The following is a 12,767-nucleotide window of genomic DNA, read 5'->3' on the forward strand; positions in this document are numbered from 1 at the left end:
AAATTAAATTTTTTGGAGGGGTGGGGTGTGGCACAATGAACAATCCATTAAATTTTGGTGGCGATCCGGACCATGATCCAGATTCAGATCCAGATGATCCAGACAACTGTAGATTCTGTGTTTTTTCACATTAAACTCTGATAAATTACAGTTGAGTTCAACCGAAGCACACTTGGTGATTGTTGGAAAGAGTAACGACGACTGTTTAGGCGAGTTTTTTGTTTCTGTCCAGTTTGAAGTTGAAGTTGCGAAGTTGATGGTGGGCTGGAGGACTCATGGTGAATGTTTTCTGACATGAAAGCTTTAACCTCAGCTGAAGGTCACGCTCAGTACTTACTACGCCTCCCAGCCAGACGATTCATTGATGTGATTGGCAAATTCTGTATAGATTAGGTGTTTCAGTTCAGTTTGGATCCTGGTGTTTATATTAGAGGAGACAATTTAATAATCTCACATTTCAACATGATTTATAAAAGCATACTGAATCTGATAACCCAATTCAGTCAATGAGAGCGTAGCGAGTGTGTGTTTGTGTGTAGTTGCTCTGCGTTGGGACAATTACTCAGCCTAGGGGATGAATGAGCTCTCTAGATTAGTTTTTTTTTTTTGTGTTTGTACGAGAGTGGACGGGAAGAGCAAGTGGAGGGGACAGAGAGGAGGAGCAGGGGGACGTGGGCAAGTGATTCTCCAGATGAGATCTAATATGTGAGACGATGCATCCTAAAGAGACGTTTTCTCATGGGCCCACCCCATGAATACAAATTCACCCCGCCACCCGCTCGGCGCTGGAAGGACAGATGCACCTTGCTTCAACCCGTAGTGGAGAAGTACTGCTTTTTTTTTTTTTACCTCAACGTTTTCTTCCATCCAATCACAAAACTCAACTGAGGTGACTTCACGGCAGCTGTTATGAGTCATCCATTCATACCTTTTCTCTTGTAACTGACTCCGTGTGCTCTCATTCAGTGTCATGGGCACTCGCGTTGGCCGAAAAGTAACATGGTGCCAACGAAAAGCTGCAGGTGAGTCTGTTAAAGGAGGAATTGTGGAAAATAATCAGTCTGCTTCTGTGTGCTGCTGACCTCGGGGTTATCTGGAACAGGCCGTACGCATGTGTATGTGTAAAAGTGTGTGTGTAAAAGTGTGTGTGTGTAAAAGTGTGTGTTCATGTGTGTTTGAGTGCATCCTTGTCTGTTTGGTTTGGTTTTAGCATGATTGTGTGTGTGAGAATGTTTGTACTCATGCTTGTTTGTATGTGTGTGTGTATTTGTGTGTGTATGTGTGTGCGTGTGTGTGTGTGTGTGAGAGAGAGAGAGAGAGAGAGAGAGAGAGAGAGAGAGAGAGAGAGAGAGAGAGAGAGAGATAACAGCAGTACAGTAAATGTTCTGGGGCCGGTCTTAGTGACATCACTATTTGGGAGGATCTTAGTGGCCAGGCAAGTCAATTAGAGTTAAACTGAGTTTACCAGCTGGGCACTTAGTATAGCATAGAAAGAAGCAAAAAAAAGTGTGTGTGTGTGTGTGTGTGTGTGTGTGTGGGGGGAGGTGGGGAGAGCGAGAAAGAGAGAGAGAGAGGAAAAGGGGAGGAGATACAAGAGGAAGGGAGAGAGACATAGTAAGGAGGTTTAGGAACTAGAGGGAGTTGTTGCCGGTGATACAGTACAGACAGACAGACAACTCATTTCCCTCCTGCAGCTTCCATATGCACGGCAGCGAACACCAGTGTGTTTTAAACAACCAGTGCAGGCAACAGAGAAAGGGAGTCGCCCACTTGCAGAGGTCAGGCAGGCGGGTAGGCAGAGGGGAAGCCGGTGGATGTTTGAAAGAGTTTGCTTATCTGACACTGACAACAGGATGAGGAGCTGAGCGAGGGAGCAGAGAGAGGGGAGCAAAACATGGAGAGAGCAGCAGCATTACCTACAGCCCATTTACGTAGGAGACATAGAAGAGACAGACACCGGTTACCTTGAGAGAGGTAAAAAGAGAGAGAGAGAAGAGGTAAACAGTTTGTCCATTCTGTCCAAAGGAGCGGGAGCGAGAGCCGAGGGATCGTAACACTGGAGCTCAAGGATAAACCATGGACTCTGCATACATCCCACTACACCTGGACGTGAGTACTACATCCCTTTCACACACACACACACACACACACACACACACACACTGTATACACATCTGTCTGTCTGTCAAGCCACAGGCCACAGGAACTGTGCTGCTGAAACCATTAGTCACTCTGGGGAACAACACACACACGCACACACATGCACACACATGCACACACCGCTGGCACACTGAGTTGCTCAATCAAAATCTTGTCTGGTGGTGGTGAGCAACTTGTCCAAGAATAATGCACCCATTATGAGTTCAAAGAGCATAACGTAACTCGTCACCGCAGCATACATACGCAGCTATGAATTGGCCCTCAGTGTCTACGCTCAGCAGCTTTAATGTGAAAAGCAGAGGTGTGTTTTTGTTCTGTATTTCACATCGGCTCAGCTGTCAGACGCACGACGAGAGCGGTCTCCGAGCTTTCAGCAGTCACGGGTTAGATATGTCAGTGTTTCCACTGATGCTCGCACAGTGTTGTGCCTCAGCGGGGCCTCCTGTTAACCACAATGCCCATGTGACACGGAGACCTCCGTTGGGCATCCCAAGCCCAAACAAAAGTGGAGATAATGAGAAAGGAAAAAAAAGGAGTATGAGGGTGAAAGTTGTAAATACATGGCAACCTGTTGATGCTCTACTCAAGCTCACACAAATGAGACTAAAACAAAGTGTGTGTACATACCTGATCCGTCAGATAGAAGCAGGGAAGCACCGGTTCGACTCCACTCCTGAATGTCCGCTAAACTGAACCTGTGTGTGTGTGTGTGTGTGTGTGTCTAAATCTGTTTCCAACCGCTCTCACATACTTACAACCCAGCTCCTCCACAGTTCTACATCTCTGGTGTGTGTTTCTACGTATGTGTTAGTGCTCACTCCGCCTGGCAGTTAGCATGTGTTTAAACCCTGTACTGTTCTTACACATGTGTGTGTTTGACGTCTGGGTCATTAGCCAGCTAATCGGTCCAGCTGGGATGAATTAGAGACCCGTTCTAATAGAGTCCAATAAAACCACACAGCAGCCTATCTGGAATATTGTTCTAATGATTTCATCTGTCGCGCCTCGGAGAGCAGCACCACAACCCCACAACTGTTTTGGACCCCCGCCCTCATTATATATTAATTCCCCCAGCTCAAAGTCGTGCATTAATGACTAGTTAAGCATGAGGAGTATTGTGCAGTCATAACCTCACAGTAAATTATACACTCTATGGCGTGCATGCTCCGTTTATAAGTGGAAAAAAGAGCAGCAGTGAATACAGATGTATCCTCAGAAGTGTTCTCATGTACTGTACACTGTACTGTACATCACATTTGGGCTCACGAGGCCTTCCGACATGACATATTTTGCTCAGAGAGAGCAAATTAACCCTGTGGCATATACGCTGCACGTATCAAGTTCTGAAGGAATGAGACGGCAGCGTAGAAAAATGAGAGCTGGAAGGGGAGGCGGGGGGGATCAGGGAGAATGAGAGAGGAGGAATTTGGTAAAAGAAACACGGGAAGAACAACAGGAAGGGAAAGTTGAGGGACCAGGCGTAACATGAAGACAGCGGCGGTGGATAAATCAGCCGGCTGCGGTGACACTCCGGCCCTCTGGCCCCGGCAGCAGTCCGCCGCACTCTTCCGCAAAAACACCATTCATTCAAAGGCCTAGGAAAAAAGAGCAGCATTAATGGGAGAGGAGGAAAGGGAGAGAGGGAGATAGGGAATGGGGAGGTGATGCAGGGAAGCACAAAAACAGATATTGTTAGCGAGAAATAACAAGAGAAAGTCAGAAAAATATGGGGAATTGATGGATGAATCAAGAGAGGAGACGGGGGAAACAGAAGGGAGAAAAGCAGTTATGACAGCATAGAGAGCAAAGCAAAAGGACAAGGTTCAAGGGATGCAAAGAGGAAGGAGGAAGGGGAAAGGCAGCAGGGTTTGAAATAAACAGATAAAAAGAGAGGCAGCGAGATAGAAGCACAACAAAAACAGGAGTTAGAAACGGACGTCGGGGGTCAGGGGTTTTAATCAGCGAGTTCAGAAAGACACGGGGCAGGCCGGCGACGACACTCGTCCGCCGCGCGCCAGGGTCGCGCCACTGTCTGCTCGGGAGGTCAGGTCACATCTAATATGTCTAATAGGCCGAACTGCACGGGGAGAAGATGCTGATGCTGGAGGCCCCAATCCTTCATCTCACCTTATCGTGGACCCATTCATCATACAGCTCTCCTCTCTTATCCCCAAAGAACATTTGATTAGTCCACGTTCCTGCCAGAGAGAGAAAGAAGACAAAGGGTACAGTGAGGCAGGGATGGTCAGATATAAAAGCAGGAACTGGGGGGGTGTAATCATAAAAATGTCTGGCTGACTGGAATGAGTCGACATCAGGACGCACGTGACGCATAAAGATGCTAAATTAGGCCTGTGCACGGCTTAAATTAGAAGTCATAACACAGACACTCAGGAAGGACGGAGAGGCTGTTTGTATGTCAAAGAGATGTAGGGCAAGCTGGCCTTCGCTCGCAAACCTGTGTCCCTCTGCCTCGTGCGGGCCGCGACACACCCCGAACCTTTGAACCTCCGAGTCACCTGGGTGGTTTTCTAGGTGAGGAAAGTACAGGAGAGAGATGGTGTTGTTGTCCTTAATCTGCTTTACAAGCCTCCACAGAATATGGGAGAGGCCGTCCAGCAGTGGCGTCTAATCTGTAATTGTCCTCCGCTTCGTTGCCTCAGGTGAAACAGCCCTGGGTGGGGCCGCGAGAGTTTAATGGTTAGCCAGCAACAATCCCACGCTTGCAGGTGGCTTATTTTCCCAGGCCTGCCCTTTGAACCGCGTACCACATGAACAACGCACAGTGCATAAAAATATACACACCTCCACACCTGTGACCTCCTTTTAACCCTTTTTCTGACAGCGTGGTAAGATTAGCGGCCATAACAGTGTCATTATGTGTTCGCTCAGCCGTAAACGCCTCTACTATCTCGCTGTAGAGGGCTTAATCGATCCGCTGGCCCTTAGAGAGGTGAGATAAGGAGATAGAGGAGAGAGATATGTGAATGCTCGGACAAGGAACAAGGTAACTAAAGCTCTTCTTTGAGTAAGGGATAGACAGGTGCACTTTCTTTTGAAAAAGGACACATGTCCAGTCAACCCTGGGCGACAATGGGTACATGATTCACTTCTACTCTATTATGTCGCACATTTGCAGTTTAGATTGTCTTGTCTCTGACTGGTCAACAGGTTTTACTCCTTTGCTCTGACCCTTTACTCCTCACCTCGACCTCTTCGGTTCAAGAGGGACGTTAACTTGCTGGTTTCTAATTACTGGCTCAGTCATTATTAACACCTGCACTACAGAGGCGCAGGGTGTTAGCCAGGTCGTAGTGGTAATTGCATGACCCCGTGCGGTCATGTTCCCGCACTGAGCCTAGTCCATGTAGGGAGAGATAAGCTGATCACTTTGAGTTGAGTCAGCTGAAAGACGCTTAACACAGTCAAGTTTAGCTTAAAGGAGCGCTGTTGTGGCATCTGTGGGGTTTCGGTCAGATTTCTGCTTCAGGAATTTGAACGTCGAGTGAATGAAGCAGGTGATGATGTGAATGTGGGTCGAAGGGGAGATCAGGTAATTCATAATACAACACTACAGTTGGGGAAAGCTCACACTTCTACATACTGTGGGTGCAAATAATCCTCACTTTGGAAGAACCCATAGAAGGGATTTTAACTAATAAAGATTCAAGAGCACCCAACGCGCAAACCACAAACAACTGCATATTTGAGCATATCTTTATTAAAAACACACTGATTTTAGTTGAGCAGGGATGGATTCCCAGTAACATGGCATTATCACTGCATGCTCATTATCCTTATGTATTCTGTAATCTGTTTTTCAGCTCAAAACACCAATGAAACCAGATCGTCCATCTCTTGTGTCTCCTTAGTTTTCTGCAGAGTTTGGCTGTGGAACAAGGCGTTGCACTGCACACACAAGTTTTATAGTATTATGTGACACCTTTGCACACATTGGCACACTTTGTTTCAGGATTTAAAGGACCAGTGTGTAACAATAAGGGGGATCTATTGGCAGAAATTGAATATAATAACAATAAGTATGTTTTCTTTAGTCTATAATCGCCTGAAATTTCGAGTCGTTGTGTTTTCATTACCTTGAAATGAGCCATTGAGCGGGTCCTCTTCACGGAGTCTGCCATATTGCGCCACCATGTTTCTACAGTGACCCAGAACAGACAAAGCAAACACTGTTACCTTTTCCTGCTTTGGTCAGAGTCGATAACATTACTCACTCTCGTCGCCGCTGCTCTCTCTCTCTTGCTTCAGCACTCACTTCCCACATACACACACACACACACTGTGCACTCTACTCTTACAACAACTGGCTCTAGAGTTTTCGTGTCAGCCACTGTAGCAACCATACACGCTTGGCACAAGGGAGAAGTTGTAATCTGCAACCTCACCGCTAGATACCGTCAGATCCTACACACTGTTTTTTTAATACTAGCTGCTCGAACAAAGTTTGTTTTAATGATGTTTTATTTGAAATTCAACATCAACATATTGCATATACACAACCTCCAAAGGTCAGTGCATAGCACATATTCAAATTCAAAATTGTGACTTTCCAAAATTTCTATATACAGACAAAGCTCTTCTCTTTCCCTTCGAGAATATACATCAGTGTCAAGGTCCATGTACCTGTATGTCCATATTCTTCTAGTACAATTATCCTCCTGACCTGCAGAAGTCAAAGGTCAATAAGCAATGAGTGCTTGGTTGTAATGCTTTTGAACATAGTTGATCCAAAACTAAACAAAGGGTCTTCCCAGCACCAAAGTTCAAAATGCCGGATTTAACCCTGATATCAGACTAAACTGGCAAGTCTTTATAAACAAGCATCAACATTAAACAACAACTACATCAGAGTTATAAATGTTTTCTAAGGGTTGGGTGAATATTGTTGTTAATATGCTGTCAATAGAGCTGTAATTTAAGGGTCAATTTAATTACGCCTTTAAATTAAAAGCGTTCTGTCTTGTCCACTCATGCAGACATCGTCACATTCTCCAGTGATTTGAAAAGGAAGGGAGGAGAAAATATCTGTCATTGTGACTGGCCTCTACAACTCCATTACACGTCACCAGAGTTCACAGCCTTTGATTAATGCTCGATGTCTTTCAGTCACAGCACTGTGATCTCTTTCACACACAAACACACAGCATGATTAAATTACAGATAGAGACGGTTTAATTACTCTTGTTTAGATCTCCTAGGATTTATATGGGCCTCTGGAGTAAGAAGCTCGCCATAAATTAGCAGAGGAAAAACACAAAGTGGCACGGTTTCTGCAGCCAGGAGTAACAACCAAACAACTTCGTATGGATATGTGGACAGTAAATTCCTTGAACATATGCCACATGAAGGCTGAAGACTAATGAGAAACTAGTGTGTCCAGGAAGGGGAAGACATAAGCATGATATACAGAGTCCTGGAGCATCTCAGAGGGGCGATCTCTTTTGCAAATTTTGTGAAAAGGTTTGAAAGCACCTAAATTTAACCACCACTTCCTCTCTTCTTTTCTCCACCACACCTGTCCTCCCATCATCTCTCCTCACCTCCCTGCAGGTCCACCATGTTCCCTGCTAACCTCCTGCTCCTCATGGTCCTGCTGCTACCTCAAGCCTCGTCTGGTCGCCAGGGTGGAGACACCAGCAAGATCGACCATGGCAGGGTGTCCCCCGTGCCTTCCTCCCTGTCGCCCCCACCGGCTGGTTCCCTCCTCCTGGAGCCCAGTCTGGCTCAGACCATCCAGAACCTCCTCCTGAGCCGGCTGGGCCTGCAGTCGCAGCCCGATCCTCGGCCCGGAGTGCCGGTGCCCGGGTACCTCCTGGATCTTTACCGCTTCCACCAGCAGCAGTACCATCTAGTGGATGACCCTTCGTTTAGCTTCCCCAGCCAGCACATCCAGCAGGCTAACACCGTACGCAGCTTTCACCACAATGGTAACACATCATGACGCCATGCTGTCAACCTATTTTATTGCAATACAAGAATTCTAATTGTACTTGTTTGGCCTTTGAACTTCTGTTTCACGGAAGCTGTTTGTGCATTCTGCTGAATTCCTTTATTAACCACAGATGAAGTATAAAGATCCTATTTATGGCAGTGGCAGATGTTTGTTGTGACTCACCAACACTGAGTAAGATCCGGCTGGGCGCGCTTAATTAAGATGGGTTGTTTACAGTCCTAAAGTCTTCTTTCAAAACATGTGTGAGAGCAGACTTAGATACACTGAGGGGAAGGTTGTTCTGGACTCTGCACTGCAGCTCTGATCAGGGCTGGGTTAACCTGTTCGGGGACCCCAGGGCAAACATTTGCTGTTGGGGCCCCGCTGATCCCCCACCTATCGCCCTGTCAGTCACCTCCAAGTACCAATTAATTCCAGTGCAACCACTTTACAATAACTTTATTAGGATTATGCATTACGTGGGGATAATAAACATGATGAAGCTTTTAAAACTAGATTTTGACACAGAGTCCCTGCAGCAGATTTTGAATCACTCAATGCATGTTGGTGTAGGAATGGTTGACCTATTAAGAGCCTCAAATTAAAGAGTTCTTGATTCAGATACAATATATACAATGTATAATTCACAAAAGTACAAATGAATGCATGTAGTGGTTCAATTTACTCAACTTTGAACTCACAGTGTCAATTTGAGATATAGCTTTCTACCCCTGTACCATGCTTTTGAGATCATTCAAGAAATATCTGGCAAATGACAAATCTTACTAATGTAGCAAGCATTTGTTTGTGTTTCTTGTTAAGTGTAAATAAAACAGGGCTGTCAAATTTAACACGATAATAACGCGTTAATACAAATTTGTTTTAACACAACTAATTTGTTTAAGGCATTAACACAACTTGCGATTTTTAGGTTGTAGCGGGCTCAGTTTTAAAGCTACCATGGCGATTCTGGTATCATATGAAACTAGAAAACCTATGGAATCCATTGTCATACTAGCTTGTCGCGAAGAAGGCTTATATAACGCTCCAAACTTTCGCTAAATTTTGGCGAGGAATACCTGTCATGGTCATTTTCAAAGGGGTCCCTTGACCTCTGACCTCAAGATATATTAATGTAAATGGGTTCTATGGGTACCCACGAGTCTCCCCTTTACAGACATGCCCACTTTATGATAATCACATGCAGTTTGGGGCAAGTCATAGTCAAGTCAGCACACTGACACATTGACAGCTGTTGTTGCCTGTTGGGCTGCAGTTTGCCATGTTATGATTTGAACATATTTTTTATTCTAAATGCAGTACCTGTGAGGGTTTCTGGATCATATTTATCATTGTTTTGTGTTGTTTATTGATTTCCAATAATAAATATATACATACATTTGCATAAAGCAGGCATATTTGCCCACTCCCATGTTGATAAGATTATTAAACACTTGAAAAATCTCCCTTTACGGTATATTTTGAACAGATAAAAAATGTGTGATTAATTTGCGATTAAATATTTTAATCGATTTACAGCCCTAAAATACAACCCAAGTAAGTTTAAACCACACTAAACTCCTGCACCCCCCTTGTTTCTCTTCCTCTTTCTCTTAGAGCCCCTTGGAGACAGTCCCATAGCAGAGGATCGTAAGAGGGTGCACATCTCCTTCAATGTTTCCTCCATCCCTCAGGATGAGAGGGTGCTCTCCGCTGAGCTCCGGCTCCTTCGCAGTGACAGAGCCTCCCTGGGTCCTGGAGCCCACAGACTAAACCTATACCTCACTCAGCACCATGAGGACCCTGTGCCCACCCTGCTGGAGACAAGGTTACTCACCGCTGGCCTCCACAATCATAAAGCAAGTGATTTCTGGGAGGCTTTTAGCCTAAGTGCAGAGCTCCTTCATAAGGTCCTTGCTGGGACTGGCAGCCTGGGCTTCCTCCTGGAGGTCAGACCTGAGAACAGCACCGCCTCGCTCCCTGACCAGAGCCTCTCCGCTGCTGCAGGTGAGGAGGAGGCAAAGAAATACAAACAGGGACATCTGAGGGTATGCAGGTCCGTGGGTCAGGACGAGCACAGCTGGGCCCAGGAGAGACCCCTCTTGGTGACTTATAGTCATGACGGGCGTGGAGAGCCCTTAGTCAAACATAGCAGGAGGACCCCCAGTGGAGGCCAGAGGATGAGAGGGAGAAAAGGGACAAAAGAGAGGGCGAGGAGCAGCAACAAGGGCCGCAACAGAGACCAAGAAAAACCAAAAAAACGGGGGTATACAGTGCCGGGCTGGGGGGGTGATAAAGGAGGTGTCAGTTGGAGCGAACGTGGAAGGGTGAAAAGAAATGGTGGTCGTGCTGCGAAACTGAAACGCCTTTCCCGTAACAGATGCCGCCGCCACCCTCTATATGTAGATTTCAACGATGTAGGCTGGCACAAGTGGATCATTGCGCCCAGCGGCTACGACGCCTTCTTCTGCCTGGGGGAGTGTCGCTTTCCTCTGGCCGACCACATGAACTCCTCCAGCCACGCCATGGTGCAAACTCTGGTGAACTCTGTGAATGGAGCAGTGCCCCGGGCCTGCTGCGTCCCCACCTCCCTCAGCCCCATCGCCCTGCTCTACCTGGATCCTCAAGACCGAGTGGTGCTGAAGAATTACCAGGACATGGTGGTGGAGGGCTGCGGCTGCCGGTAGTGGGCTGGAGAGCTGACCCAGAGAACGCTAGACGTGGATGGAGGAACAACGAGGGAATAGGAGAAAGACGGAAGCGTGAAAGGGCAGATGGTGGGAAGAAGAGACTGTAGAAGCCAGCTAACTGCAAACAGACATGGAGACTGATGGAGACAAATGTAACAGCGTAAGAATGATGAGGGAGATATAGCAGCTAAATCGTCATTAAGAGGAGCAAGAAAAAGGGTCAGACACAGAAAGAGAAAAAAAAGAGTGAGAGAAACAGAAATAATCTGCCACACAACAGGATACATGATTAGACAGTGAGGCTGAGGAAGCAGAAATATGGTCAACACAGATATACTGCCAGGAATTACTTTTCACGTTTTCCCATTTAGCGACGATGCAGCTGTTTACACCATCAACCGTCAGGCTACGTGTTCTCTCACGAGAGGCCAGCGCTTTAACATCAGATGGCGTCTATTCTATATCCCAGTATTGCCACTCATCTCACTCTCACACGACTGTCTGACAGGAACATGCACATGTGTTTAGCAGCCGAAATGGTTCAGAGAGGACACACGATTTAAGCTCTGGAGCAGAATCCTGTAACTTCCCGATGGACTTCCTGATGATCTGATGATCAACAGCATTAGCAATACGACGATGGCACTAGCACGGCATCTAAACTTTGTGTGACAGTGTTGTTTCTGCAGTATTTGAACCAAGAAGTAGGGTGCATCTGTTTTTACGAACGTTAATATAATGACAGACCGTCCCCGTACAAGCACCCTTACATCACAAGCTATTTAAAACCACAACAATAATGCTGAGGAACTATTATGCTATTGTTTGAATGTACTGCTATCACTATTATTTAAAAAAAGAGACTTTTTTTGTACATTTATTTTGCAGACGTGAAGAAAACCCAAGTGATGGTTGTCTTGTGATTATACATAATTCCACTGAATGGCAATTCTAACTTAAAAAGACACATTATGTATTTAAATAACAGCAATATGGTGTATTTAATCTTGAAAATATTTAAGATACCTGCACTCAACGGAGCATACAGCAAAACTGAAAGCCTGCCGTCCACATGAAGTAAGTTATGGTAGCTTTACATCCGTACAAATGTTCAGTGTCTGTGTCACTTCCACTTCCCGCCTTATCATTGCACACATTTTGGTGTCCTACACATGATAGCAGACATAAGTGATGTTGCCTTTAAAAGCTCAACTAACAAGTCAAGTGAAAGCTCTGTGTATTGTAGCTACTGAAGTGTGTAACAACAGGTGTCTTTGCTAGTTGTGTCTGCATGTGTCAAGATAAAAAAAAAAGGACCGACGTTAAAACTGGGACTTTAGTGCCTTTCAAACAGGGGCTTTAAAAGTGTTCTCTGCTGAGCTTAGTAATTGTTTTTCAGTGTTGCATTTTTCTCTCTAAGTGGAAACATTTAAGCAACAGCTTGTAAAATGTTTGACAATATACCTCTAATAAACAAAGCAAACAGCAAACTGTCACGTGACTTTTCTTTTGCATCAACCATGTTCTCCTTTTTTCTTTTCCTAGGGCTTGAGTGCATGAAAAAAGCGTTACATACATACATTGTTCTTCAGCTTACAATGGAATTATTGCCATGTTCAGGAAGAAAAAAGGAAGCCAGAAGTCCCACAGATTTGTGTATATGATACTGTAGCTAAGGAAGTAGCTTCACATTCTCACATCGAAACAGCTGTGAGGTTTAAGGGAAATGTCTTATCTCCACCGAACACCCTTGCTGCCAAAACCAGTGAACCGCTGTATCACTTCACACTGAGCACATGTTTCTGATCCCAGATATCACACACAGAAAGACAGAAAGAAGGAAAATGTAGAATAAGATGGAGGAGCAAACGTTGCCACCCTTGGCTGCAGGTCATTCCTCAATGCAGGGGTCAAAGCGACTCAACAGCGTCTTCGACCTCTGCATTCCTGCGTGTTTGAGAAGA

At 45.6% G+C, this 12,767-nt stretch overlaps 1 protein-coding gene across 1 annotated transcript; it reads left to right on the forward strand.

Annotated features, from left to right (window-relative positions):
• Positions 1-892: 892 nt before the first annotated feature.
• bmp16 (bone morphogenetic protein 16) lies at positions 893-12,293 on the forward strand. The gene is made up of 4 exons (XM_074642119.1): positions 893-1,022; positions 2,026-2,109; positions 7,732-8,108; positions 9,731-12,293. The coding sequence occupies exons 1-4, from the start codon at positions 1,000-1,002 to the stop codon at positions 10,798-10,800; spliced, it is 1,554 nt and encodes a 517-aa protein (XP_074498220.1). The 5' UTR covers positions 893-999; the 3' UTR covers positions 10,801-12,293.
• Positions 12,294-12,767: the final 474 nt, after the last annotated feature.

Source organism: Sebastes fasciatus, chromosome 7, assembly GCF_043250625.1.
Source record: "Sebastes fasciatus isolate fSebFas1 chromosome 7, fSebFas1.pri, whole genome shotgun sequence".
Classification (NCBI taxonomy): Eukaryota; Metazoa; Chordata; class Actinopteri; order Perciformes; family Sebastidae; genus Sebastes; species Sebastes fasciatus.

Coding starts and splice junctions, on each gene's coding strand:
- bmp16 (XM_074642119.1), top strand. CDS start 1,000: ATGGTGCCAACGAAAAGCTGCAG. Junction 2,110..7,731: donor ACATCCCACTACACCTGGAC/GTGAGTACTACA, acceptor ACCTCCCTGCAG/GTCCACCATGTTCCCTGCTA. Junction 8,109..9,730: donor ACGCAGCTTTCACCACAATG/GTAACACATCAT, acceptor TCTTTCTCTTAG/AGCCCCTTGGAGACAGTCCC.